General features: G+C 40.7%; 1 protein-coding gene across 3 annotated transcripts in view; it reads right to left on the reverse strand.

Moving 5' to 3' along the window:
* Nucleotides 1–12,936, reverse strand: part of LOC121552095 (A-kinase anchor protein 12) — a 104,779-nt gene that overhangs the window by 19,494 nt on the left and 72,349 nt on the right. The window contains exon 1 of one of the 3 annotated variants that reach the window (XM_041864823.1): nucleotides 11,458–11,701. The exons of the other annotated variants lie outside the window; for them this stretch is intronic. Coding sequence (XP_041720757.1) covers nucleotides 11,458–11,482 — 25 coding nt within the window. The 5' untranslated portion in view covers nucleotides 11,483–11,701. Of the gene's footprint in view, nucleotides 1–11,457; nucleotides 11,702–12,936 lie in introns of those variants that run through there. 3 annotated transcript variants of the gene reach the window in all.

Consider the following 12,936-nt stretch of genomic DNA (forward strand, 5'->3'; position numbering starts at 1 on the left):
AGAGAGATATGTGAGCCTGTTTGTGTCTCCCTAACAAATCTACCAAATTTGCATTTGATTCATAACAAGAGTGCACTAGCAGTGAAAGATAATACTAAACTTGTCTCGTACATGAATAAGATACAGTTCTGGGGTTTGGCCATCCAAGTTTATCTCTCTAATCTGTTCCCTTCCTGTTTTTAAATTACACCGGCGGAGCTTCACATGGTTGACCAATAGAACCACTAAAAATCATTCACCAAACATCACGCCATCTCAGTCTAAATCTGTATAATCTGTATAATACTGCCTTTCATACCCAGCAGCCATCCACTTTCCATTCACAAATGATTTATTCCACATTTTGTTGTGTTACAGCCTGAACTCAAAATTGATTAAATAGATGTTTTCTCTCTCACCCATCTACACACAATACCCCATAATGACAAAGTGAAAACATGTTCTTAGAAATTGTTCAAAATGCTTGAACATATGAAGAGTGGTACTCAGTGATGTGTTGTGTGGATTTGCCCCAAACTAATTATTTCTTTGCCATATTTTTTGCAGTTTTACTTTAGTGCCTTATTGCAAACAGGATACATGTTTTGGAATATTTGTATTCTGTGCAGGCTTCCTTCTTTTCACTCTGTCATTTAGGTTAGTATTGTAGAGTAACTCTCAGTTTTCTCCCATCACAGCCATTAAACTCTGTAACTGTTGTAGAGTCCCATTCGCCTCATGGTGAAATCCCTGAGTGGTTTCCTTCCTCTCCGGTAACTGAGTTAGGAAGGACGCCTGTATATTTGTAGTGACTGGGTGTATTGATACACCATCCAAACTGTAAATAATAACTTCACCATGCTCAAAGGGATATTCAATGTCTGTTATATTTAGTTTTTTTACCCATCTACAAATAGGTGCCCTTCTTTGCGAGGCATTGGAAAACCTCCCTGGTCTTTGTGGTTGAATCTGTGACATGGTGAGATAGGACCCAGGAGCAGAGAAGAGAACCAGACAAGGAACCAGTGGTTAGGATAAATGTAAACACTTTACTGGGAAAAAGTTCAACAGTAGGTACAAAGTAAAGCTTGGGAAAACAACAAACACTATGAACCCGAACTGACACTCAAATGGAGACAGTCCAGTGGACGAGTTCGGCAGTGTGTTGTGAGCATATTCAGCCCAGACGAGGAACTTGCTCCAGTTGGTGGCTGAGTGGAGACAAAACAGTGGAGGAAACCTTGTGTTTGATGTATTTGATACCATTCCACCTATTCCGCTCCAGCCATTACCACAAGCCCTTTCTCCCCAATTAAGGTGCCACCAACCTCCTGTGGTTGAATACTTATTGACTCAAGACATTTCAGCTTTTCATTTCAAATTCATTTGTAAAAAATTCTAAAAACATTCAGTAATTCCACTTTGACATTATGGGGTATTGTGTGTAGGCCAGTGACACAACATCTCGATTTAATCCATTTTACATTCAGGTTGTAACAAAACAAAATATGGAAAAAGTCAAGGGGTGTATGAGCAAGGCTTACAACATCTATCTTGGACGTATGGATTTGACGTGAGGAATGTGAGCTATGCGAGTCAACCTGGGTTAGGGTGAAATTATTTTAGGATGCTGTAAATATAAACTGGTCTACAGCAGCCATCCACTTCCCATTCACAAATATATAACAATTTTGTTTTTGTCTTAAAACTTGGTTTAAGCTGTATGTGGTACAGTACCTGTTATTGTTAGGGGCAGTTGTTACATTGTTATGCCATACCATTGTTAGGCAATGTCAAGACCATAAACAACATGCAAACAAACCCTCCTTCTTCTGATGTATGGCCCAAGTGATCTTTTCTACACAGAATTTAGAAATACAGTTTACAGCTATAACTCACTGCTAAACCACTGTAAATGGATATCATTATATCAAGTCAGCCATATGGATAAACAAAGATGTTTCCTTCTAAGACCCAATTATACTGTAAACAAGGTCAGTCCTTAGTGGGGCTGTACTAAGCCATGTGTATCTATGCCGATAATAACACAGGAACCATATTGATTTAACAGAGTACCCGCATCTTCAGGCCTGTTTGACATTTTTACAGGCATAGCACCATACATTTTTTAATTTATTTTTTCACCTTTATTTAACCAGGTAAGCCAGTTGAGAACAAGTTCTCATTTACAACTGCGACCTGGCCAAGATAAAGCAAAGCAGTGCGATAAAAACAACAACACAGAGTTACATATGGGGTAAACAAAACATAAAGTCAAAAATACAACAGAAAATATATATACAGTGTGTGCGAATGTAGTAAGTTATGGAGGTAAGGCAATAAATAGGCCATAGTGCAAAATAGTTGCAATTTCATATTAACACTGGAATTATAGATGTGCAAAAGATGATGTGCAAATAGAGATACTGGGGTGCAAATTAGCAAAATAAATAACAGGGTCGCTCCTACGGCTGGTTAGGAAAGGGGGACGTCACAATCAGGACTGGGGAGCAAACAACCGTTATCCAACCCTAAGCATAGAAATACAACCCAACTAATCCGTTATATAGTCCATTAGTTACATAGAGAGTAGGCATATCACTATATCAGCACGGATCATTTCTGGCATTCCCTATTCTGATGCAGAGAAAGCCACATCAAGCGCTATGATGAACCTATACTCTCACACGTAAAGCAGAAAATAGCAGCCCCGCCCCTTTAAACCATTCCTCTGAGTTATACAGGCTATAGAGAAATTAAGGCGTCAGCATGCTTCAGTTCGGCCGGTGACTAGCCGAAGTTGGCTAGGCGAACGGAACGAGTGTGCACGCATGCTCCCTAAAAAGACGTTCACTTGAAAAACTGGAGAAAAAAAAGGGGGAAAGTGGCAATATTACCCCGGGACAGTAGAGGGCGATGAGCTGGTAATAGCCATCTACGGCCAAACAAGGATGTGACCACACACCCAAACAAGCAAGACACGCGGGAGAATAAAATAGTGTACAGAGAGATACTTGACTGGCGAGAAAATGGCAGTTTTCGAATTTGCGATTTGCCAGGGATCTACTACATTTGATGTACCTAGTAACACATATAATAGGCGAGATACGGAGACAGAGAAGATGCCCCGCTACAGGTTCACAATGGTGGATGTAGCGGCATACGGCCTAGAGAGCTATGGTGGAGTGTTTAAGAGAGTTATTTTGCGTCCGGCAGCTGTCCTGCCAGGTACCACAATGCCAAGTCCTTATGTTTTCCTGGAAGATGCAGCTTTCCCCCTACATGAGAACCTCATGCGTCCATATCCAGGTATGTGGATAATCGAATGTAGGAATCCATTTAGCTTTTTCTGTTTCTAATTTCCCTTGTTACTGCATACATCTATGCACCTCTAAATGATAAATGCCATTTTATCAAGGCTTTTGGAATATGTGACTATTTTCTGGAAACTATGCATATGTCGCGAGTCACTACTTCACAGGAGAGCCATTTGAACGTAAATGCCTTCTGGAACATGTGAACGTTCATGTGCCTTAATAACAAACTTGTATGCCATCTGTAAATATGAATAAAATGCTTGGGTGCTTGACTGCTGTTGCTAGGGCAGAACGCTCGGATCAACCCTTAAAGAGATGGGTGGGGCTAAAGCTTAAGAGGGTGTGAACGATGCTGAATGGGTGTAGACAAAGAAGAGCTCTCCAATAGGTGTACCAAAACATTCAAAGGCCATTTTCTCAAAAGTGAGGTTACCAGTTTATCAACTTTCAAAGCAGAATTTCTTTCCCATTGTTCCTCAACTGTAGTGTAGGATATACCATTTTCTAGCTCTGAGAGTCTACTTTTATCCAATGTAAAAAACACAATTTCAAATGTTGCTACATAAGACCGAATCGAGCCGGTCGGTCACATATGGTTCCTGGAAAATGGTATGGTGTTTTTTGTTTACTCTCTCTCTATCTATCTATCTATCTATCTATCTATCTATCTATCTATCTATCTATCTATCTATCTATCTATCTATCTATCTATCTATCTATCTATCTATCTATCTATCTATCTATCTATCTATCTATCTATCTATCTATCTCAGTCAAAAGTTTGGACACACCTACTCATTCAAGGGTTTTTCTTTATTTTTACTCTTTTCTACATTGTAGAATAATAGTGAAGACATCAAAACTATGAAATAACACACATGGAAGGAATCATGTAGTAACCAAAAAAGTGTTAAACAAATCAAAATATATTTTATATTTGAGATTCTTCAATGTAGCCACCCTTTGCCTTGATGACAGCTTTGCACACTCTTAGCATTCTCTCAACCAGCTTCATGAGGTAGTCACCTGGAATGCATTTCAAATAACATGTGTGTCTTGTTAATTTGTAGAATTTCTTTCCTTAATGCGTTTGAGCCAATCAGTTGTGTTGTGAGAAGGTGGGGGGGTATACAGAAGATAGCCCTATTTGGTAAAAGACCAATCAATCAATCAATCAATCAATCAATTTTATTTTATATAGCCCTTCGTACATCAGCTAATATCTCGAAGTGCTGTACAGAAACCCAGCCTAAAACCCCAAACAGCTAGTAATGCAGGTGTAGAAGCACGGTGGCTAGGAAAAACTCCCTAGAAAGGCCAAAACCTAGGAAGAAACCTAGAGAGGAACCAGGCTATGAGGGGTGGCCAGTCCTCTTCTGGCTGTGCCGGGTGGAGATTATAACAGAACCATACCAAGATGTTCAAAAATGTTCATAAGTGACAAGCATGGTCAAGTCCATATCATGGCAAGAAAAGCTAAAATAAGCAAAGAGAAATGACAGTCCATCATTACTTTAAGACATTATTGTCAGTCAATATGGAAAACGTCAAGAACTTTGAAAGTTTCTTCAAGTGCAGTCGCAACATCAAGCGCTATGATGAAACTGGCTCTCATGACGACCGCCACAGGAAAGGAAGACCCAGAGTTACCTCTGCTGCAGAGGATAAGTTCACTGGAGTTTACTGCACCTCAGATTGCAGCCCAAATAAATGCTTCACAGAGTTCAAGTAACAGACACATCTCAACATCAACTGTTCAGAGGAGACTGTGTGAATCAGGCCTTCATGGTCGAATTGCTGCAAAGAAACCACTACTAAAGGACACCAATAAGAAGAAGAGACTTGATTGGGCCAAGAAACACGAGAAATGGACATTAGACCGGTGGAAATCTATCCTTTCAGACTGATGAGTCCAAATTTGGAATATTTGGTTCCAACCGCTGTGTCTTTGTGAGACGCAGAGTAGGTGAACGGATGATCTCCGCATGTGTGGTTCCCACCGTGAAGCATGGAGTAGGAGGTGTTATGGTGTGGGGGTGCTTTGCTGGTAACACTGTCTGTGGTTTACTTAGAATTCAGGGCACACTTAACCAGCATGGCTACCACAGCATTCTGCAGCGATACACCATCCCATCTGTGGGACTATCATTTGTTTTTCATCAGGACAATGACCCAACACACCTCCAGGCTGTGTAAGGGCTATTTTACCAAGAAGGACAGTGATTGAGTACTGCATCAAATGACATGGCCTCCACAATCACCCGACATCAACCCAATTGAGATGGTTTGGGATGAGTTGTTCCGCAGAGTGAAGGAAAGGCAGCCAACAAGTACTCAGCATATATGGGAACTCCTTCAAGACTATTGGAAAAGCATTCCAGGTGAAGCTGGTTGAGATGATGACAGCTTTGCACACTCTTGGCATTAAGGCAAAGGGTGGCTACTTTGAAGAATCTCAAATATAACATATTGTGCAACTATTTCATAGTTTTGATGTCTTCACTATGATTCTACAAATTAGAAAATAGTAAAAATAAAGAAAAACCCTTGAATGAGTAGGTGTGTCCAAACCTTTGACTGGTACTGTATATGTATATATATCTGACATATATTCTCTTGTTACCTCTCATTCACAGGTGTCCATCTCAATGAACCTGGAACTATCACCACTCTCGTTGTCAGAGAATGCATTCGGCATCATGGCTGCAAGAATGAGGATTCTTGGTTGTCTAATCGAGTGTACCCCTGAAAAGGCTAAGGGCATGTGTGGCCCGCCACAACTACCTGTCCGCCACGGATGAAGCTCATGAGCCAAACGCAAGATACGTGCCTCCCACTTTTGGTTGTGGCAGGGGACAACAATCTCCAAGAGCCGTTGAGACTCTCGTGTCAGGGCGACACAGCTTGCAAGTTAGACTAGTGGGAAGCTCTTCCATGGCAGGAAGACATGGTTAGGAGAGGACAACTCAACCCAAGGCCATCAATCTTGCATAATAGGCAAAAGTGCTGAGAACAGACATGTAAACAAGTGTCTATGGAATAAAATGTCAGTGTAGTTACAAATATTTCTGAACAATGTAAATATTTCTAAGCTATGAACAAACATGTAAACAACAAGTGTCAAATATAAAGTTTCATAGTGTAGATAAATATTTCGGAACAATAGTAAAGTAGTGTCTGCTATGAACAGACATGTAAACAGACTGAAAGCAACATGCCGTGTTCAGCAAAGGATGAGGTATGTTGTTGTATTTTCTATTGTAGTCGACAAAAAGAGTATCCATGTTTTGCTAACAATAGCTAGCCTAGCAGCATACTCGTTTAGAGAAAGCAAGCCAACCAACTAGACTAAAGATCTTTACAACTTTTGATAAAACATAATTTTGTCAGAGAAAGAAAATCATAAGCTTCCCACATTGGTAAAACCTAAGTCAAAGTTTGATAGCAAGGTCCAGCTAGTCAAAATGTTGCAAACATTTTGAGCAGAATTGAGTAGCTAGGCCAGGCCTACTCAACTCTGCTCAAATGTCTGCAACATTATATAGTCTATTGTAGTCTCGGTTAATTATATTTGATATGTTCATTGATTGTTTGGATATGTGTACTAAATAGCTCTCTACTTGTTGATCTTTCAATGCACAAACACCAGTGAATGGAGACAGCACCTGGTTTTGTTCTCTGCGCTCCAGCACTGCCGGTTCTCCTGCCCCAAGCACTACCTCTGACCCCAGTACTGACTGGTCATCGGCCCCCAGCCCATCTCCCGCACTGAGCTGCAGTGCAGAATTAGAAACAATCCATGCAGGACCTGGGAAGCTCTATCCTGGGCCCACCTCCAATACCTACTCCACTGGCTTGCTCCTCACCAATGCCACAGAGTAGCAGCAGAAGTAGCAGGGGCCCTGGAACCTGTAGCTGATTTCATGGATGAACTCTCGCCAAAACTCTGGGAGGAATTTGGTCACCAGTTGCATGAGTTCGTGCATGACTTCAAGAAGAGGACAGGGACCACAGCTCGATTTTGGTCTCATCTGACCACAACACTTTCACCCAGTTCTCCTCTGAATCATTCAGATGTACATTGGCAAACTTCAGACAGGCCTGTATATGTGCTTTCTTGAGCAGGGGGACCTTGCGGGCGCTGCAGGATTTCAGTCCTTCACGGCGTAGTGTGTTACCAATTGTTTTCTTGGTGACTATGGTCCCAGCTGCCTTGAGATCATTGACAAGATCCTCCCGTGTAGTTCTGGGCTGATTCCTCATCGTTCTCATGATCATTGCAACTCCTCGAGGTGAGATCTTGCATGGAGCCCCAGGCCGAGGGAGATTGACAGTTCTTTTGTGTTTCTTCCATTTGCAAATAATCGCACCAACTGTTGTCACCTTCTCACCAAGCTGCTTGGCGATGGTCTTGTAGCCCATTCCAGCCTTGTGTAGGTCTACAATCTTGTCCCTGACATCCTTGGAGAGCTCTTTGGTCTTGTCCATGGTGGAGAGTTTGGAATCTGATTGATTGATTGCTCCTGTGGACAGGTGTCTTTTATACAGGTAACAAGCTGAGATTAGGAGCACTCCCTTTAAGAGTGTGCTCCTAATCTCAGCTCGTTACCTGTATAAAAGACACCTGGGAGCCAGAAATCTTTCTGATTGAGAGGGGGTCAAATACTTATTTCCCTCATTAAAATGCAAGTCAATTTATAACATTTTTGACATGTGTTTTTCTGGATTTTTTTGTGGTTATTCTGTCTCTCACTGTTCAAATAAACCTACCATTAAAATTATAGACTGATCATTTCTTTGTCAGTGGGCAAACATACAAAATCAACAGGGGATCAAATACTTTTTTCCCTCACTGTATATATTTCTTTATTTTATCTGAAGAAAAATTAATTTTTATCATCCTAATGTTAGATAAAACCCCAACTAGAACTTAATGGGAATCTTAGCTAATGTTCTGGAATGTTCTCGGTTTGCTGGGAGGTGTGTAAAATATGTTATTTTAGCAGGCTTTACCAAGCACACTCTTTCTCTCCCTCTTTCTTTCTCATGCCAATAAAACAAACAATGATTTGACAGAGCGCAGCGGAGTATCCCCAGTTGAAATTCAAGAGGTAGATGTTAATACCAATGCACTTGACTGTGTGCCCCTTGATTAGCTCTACTTTAGACAAGCCAACTTTGATTGTGTCAAGATAGTCTTTCAGGGAGGATTACTTTGAGTACACCCCTGAACTACATTGACATACTGAGGATTTCAAGTATGTCAGGAAGAAAAGCATTAATTGGCATAGAAGTACAGATAGAAGTGATTCAAGAGTTTATTCCATGAGCTACTTTTGCAGGTGCTGTGGAAACTTTGATGATGTAAAATTGAACAAGACGAGATGAGTGAATATACACTGTTAAAATGAAGTGCTTTGTAACACCAAAACTAGTGGCAACTGAGCTGCCACCAATGCGAAGGGGATGAAACCTTAACTTGGAGTATTGAAACACATCATCCTGATACGTTTTGAAACACTACATGGTGTGTTGTAACACCTTTTAATCAAGTGTTGTGTAACACCTTGCCAGGAACTGGGAGCACTACCAGAAAAGGTTGAAAAAAAACACGTTTTGAGTCCTGTTTAGTGCATAATTAGATACCTTCTCGTTTGGTGTCATTTCCTCTCTCTAAAGCTTCTAAACACTATTATGGTGTTTCAAATCATGTCTAGTGCAGAATTAGATAACTTCTTCTGGTCTATTTTAATGTTGAACATTGATTTATGTATCTGATCATTTGCTAGTTTAATCCATTTTGGCTGGCATTGTTGAGCACAGTGCTCAATCCACCAGCAGTAACTAGAGGTTTTACAGCAAGCATTACAGAGTACTGCATTTTCCTCTACCATTAAAAGTAGGAAATGTGGGAACGTTATTTTGACTGACGGTTTTTATATCCGTTCATCATGATCCATTACCCCTGACGGCAAGCTGCTTTATACTAATATAGAAGTATACTTTTTTTTTTCAAACATGCGTACAACATTGTGTAAAATAATAATAAAGTAAAAAAAAATGTTGAATTACCCACAATCCTCAAAAACACAGACACGTACAAGATAGGAAGTGCAAGGAGACTAAAACCAGACTTCCAATTATTTCTCTATCTTTGGTTATCCTCATAAAAGATACTTACAAGTTGAGCAATTGAAACGACTTGCATTCTTTTTTATTAAGTATATGTTGTACCAGATGAGGACATGGCTTAAAACATGATTTGACACATTTGTACATACAGTTGAGGCCACATTTATTGGCACCCTTGCACTTAAAAAAATAAATAATAATCCCTATTTCTTCTGAAATAACTTCACACACACACCTTGTTATAGGATTTTCAACATTGCAGAACCAATTAAATATTTTTGAACTTAAGCTTACAATTTTAATTTAGAAAATAAAGACATGGCATGGACCAAATTTTGGGCATCCCGTGTCTAGTACTTGGTTTCACAGCCTTTGGCCAAGCTAACTGCCAACAAACACTTCTTGTAGCCATCAATGAGCTTGCTGCACCTCTCTACTGGCAATTTGGCCCACTTTTCAACAGCAAACTGCTCTATTTCTTCAATGTTTGACGGGTGCCCTCCACCAACTGCTGTTTTCAGCTCTCGCCATAGGTTATGGATGTGATTCAGGTCTGGACTTTTTGCTGGCTACTCCAGAACAGTCCAGTATTTTTTGTTGAACCATTCCAGGGTGCTTTTGATGTGTGTTTGCGGTTGTTGTCCTGCTGGAAGACCCACAACCTCCAACAGAAAGACAGTTTTTGGATACTTGGTTGAACATTGCACTCCAAAACACATTGATAATCTTCTGATTTCATGATGTTTTGCACACATTCAAGAGTCAGCAAAGAAACCCCACAGCATTATCGAACCTCCCACATGTTTGATTGTAGGGAGGGTGTTCTTTTCTTTGAATGCTTCATTTGAGCGTTGGTAAAAGTAGGAAGACCCCACTGCTGAAGGAGACCCAAGAAAGCCTGATCGAACTTCTCAAAAACCCACCTAAACAAGCCTAAATCCTGGAGTAAATGTTATGTGGACCAATGAAACAAAATTAGAGCTCTTTGGCAATACAGAAAAGCATTCAATGAAAATAACACCCTCCCTACAATCAAACAGGGGGGAGGTTCAATAATGCTGTGGGGTTGCTTTGCTGCCTCTGTTACTGGGGGTCTTGAAAGTGCGCAAGGCATCATGAAATCAGCAGATTATCATGCCATATTTTCTAAATTACAATAAACACATTTTTTAACTATTCAATTTGTATCGCGGAAGTTTAGCATTACAGCGTGATTGAAATTTAAAGGCAAGGTTCCCACGTTAGCGGAGACTGCATTCACGGTAAATGCTGCATATGTTACCTTAACATTTCTAGCTCGCAATCTGTAACGCTTCAGCGATACAGATTGAATAGAACCCTAAATGATCTATAGAATGTAGGAGGTTCAAGGAAGCAGGGCTGGCAGAGCTAGAGTGGTGTATACCATGAATGGTCTTGGCTGCAACTGTAGTAGAGTTACATCAGTGAGCGATAAAATGAAAATAACCAAGTATCTAATGAGTGAGCCCAAGTTCAAAGTATTTGCAAACTTCCAAAGCACTTGCTTTAATTTTGAGAAATTCCCACAAAGTTAGGAAAAACAAAACAATTATGCTTTTTCAGCCGAAACATAAAAACAGTAAAACAAAAAAATATCTAAGTCAGTGACCATGTAGTTAGCCTTAACCATCCCTTCAGTTGAAGAGGCCAGGCGAGGACAGCCTCAAACCACAATAACAACCACACCCTTAAGATAACAATGAGTGGCTACACTTCGTCGCCTCAGGATAAACTAGGGTTTAACCCCATTAATTGATGCTAATTACATTACTAAATTACTCTCTGAATGGGATTGTAAAAGATTATTCCACTACTTAAACAGCATTGAGTATTTTTTCCTTAAACTACAAAGTTCATAAAAGTTTCCCAGTCATCATTATATCAGTGTCAAGTTGGATGAAAGCAAACCTCACATTAATTTAAAGTAAATTAAACCACATTTAGTTCAACTTCTGAATGAAGTTGGATACAGTGAGAATTTCCAATCATAACTGAAGTTTAATCTTACCTGTGATAGTTATTGTTCCAAGCATTTGTAAAACTTTCCAAAAATAGTGAATGAAAAAGACTCTTCAAGAACTGTGCTTGTAAAAAAAATATATATATAAATATATATGTAGTTTGTTTCCCTCTTCCTCTCACACACAGTAAAGTCTATAGAGTTTTAGTTTCTAACTCAGTTCCCTCCTAACTGGTGAACTGTTGTCTGAGGGCAGGAGCACTCTCTTTCTCTTCTCCAGCGCCTGTGTCTCTGTTAGTCTGAGGGGAGAAGCTGGGCTACACACATTTCAACAGCTGGCCTTGACTGACATACGTCATGTAAGGACCACCCCCACCCCCTCCTCCGCCCTTACTCTCTTTTTCAGCTGTTCTGAATGAGTTTTCCTTTTCCTCCTACCCCTATTCCCTTCAGCGGCCATCCAGGATGACAGAGCCTGTCATGTGATCTTTCAGTGAAGCCTACCCCCCCCACCACCACCACCACCCAACCTCTCCTCACACTCCTTTTACACCCCCAAAACCCCAACCTCCCCACCTCATTGTGTGCGTTCAGACCCCATGCAGCATGGAAGTCCTGCTTGGGTGTATGGGGGAGAGGGGTATAGGGGGGTTTAGCTCTGGGTAATGCCAGATCTCTTTGGGAGGGGGTCTTTCTACACTACCCTTGACCCCTTTCTCCCGTATTCACTCTGTCCCCCTGCACCTCTGTGTCCTTAAAATACTTCCCCCAGACTTTAGAAAAGCAAATGGAAATCTCTCTTCATTCACTCCTTTTCTCTGGAGAGTTGACAGCTCACTGCTCCATATCTCATGGCGAATGTCACCAGTCATAAAGGGATGTTGACAGAGTCACGCCGCTGAGGCAGTGCAGAGACCTCAAACTCTTTGGAGTTCCTTGCAAAGAAAGATTACTATATTAGCAATGGAAGGAAGTAGTATGGAGTCAATGAGCCTTAATGCAACTTAGACCCCAGAACCACAAATATCCTTTATTATTGATTCCTACACTTCCAAGAAATGACCATGAATGCGGTCCATTTCAGGTTGTTTCGTTCAGTTGGTTTAGAGGAACTAAACCATTGCCTTTGCTCCACCAAGTTGACCACAAGTTGCCATCTGTCCCTATGGCTGTTAATGGCCCATTCTGAAATAATGCAAGTAGGAGCAGACACATTAAATGCAGCTTCTGTCTGTGAAGAGACTTTAACGAATGCTGCTAATTCTTCAGGTAAATACTGGCATATCTCCACATTTTCCCGGCGGAAAGTGTGAATTCCACATGGAATGTTCTCAAATGGGTGCTAACGTCTCTAATCGAGTAGTGTCTGGATGGATCCCCCCACACAGAGAGTGCTCTGAGATGGAGCCTCATAATGCATGAGGACAAATACCCCACAATAGAACAAGCAGTCTATTAAAATGGCAAGTCTGTTCCTTCAGAAGCAATAATTATTCAGAAACAACAATAAAATAATCAAGATTAAAT

Source organism: Coregonus clupeaformis, chromosome 36 (assembly GCF_020615455.1).
Source record: "Coregonus clupeaformis isolate EN_2021a chromosome 36, ASM2061545v1, whole genome shotgun sequence".
Lineage (NCBI taxonomy): Eukaryota > Metazoa > Chordata > Actinopteri > Salmoniformes > Salmonidae > Coregonus > Coregonus clupeaformis.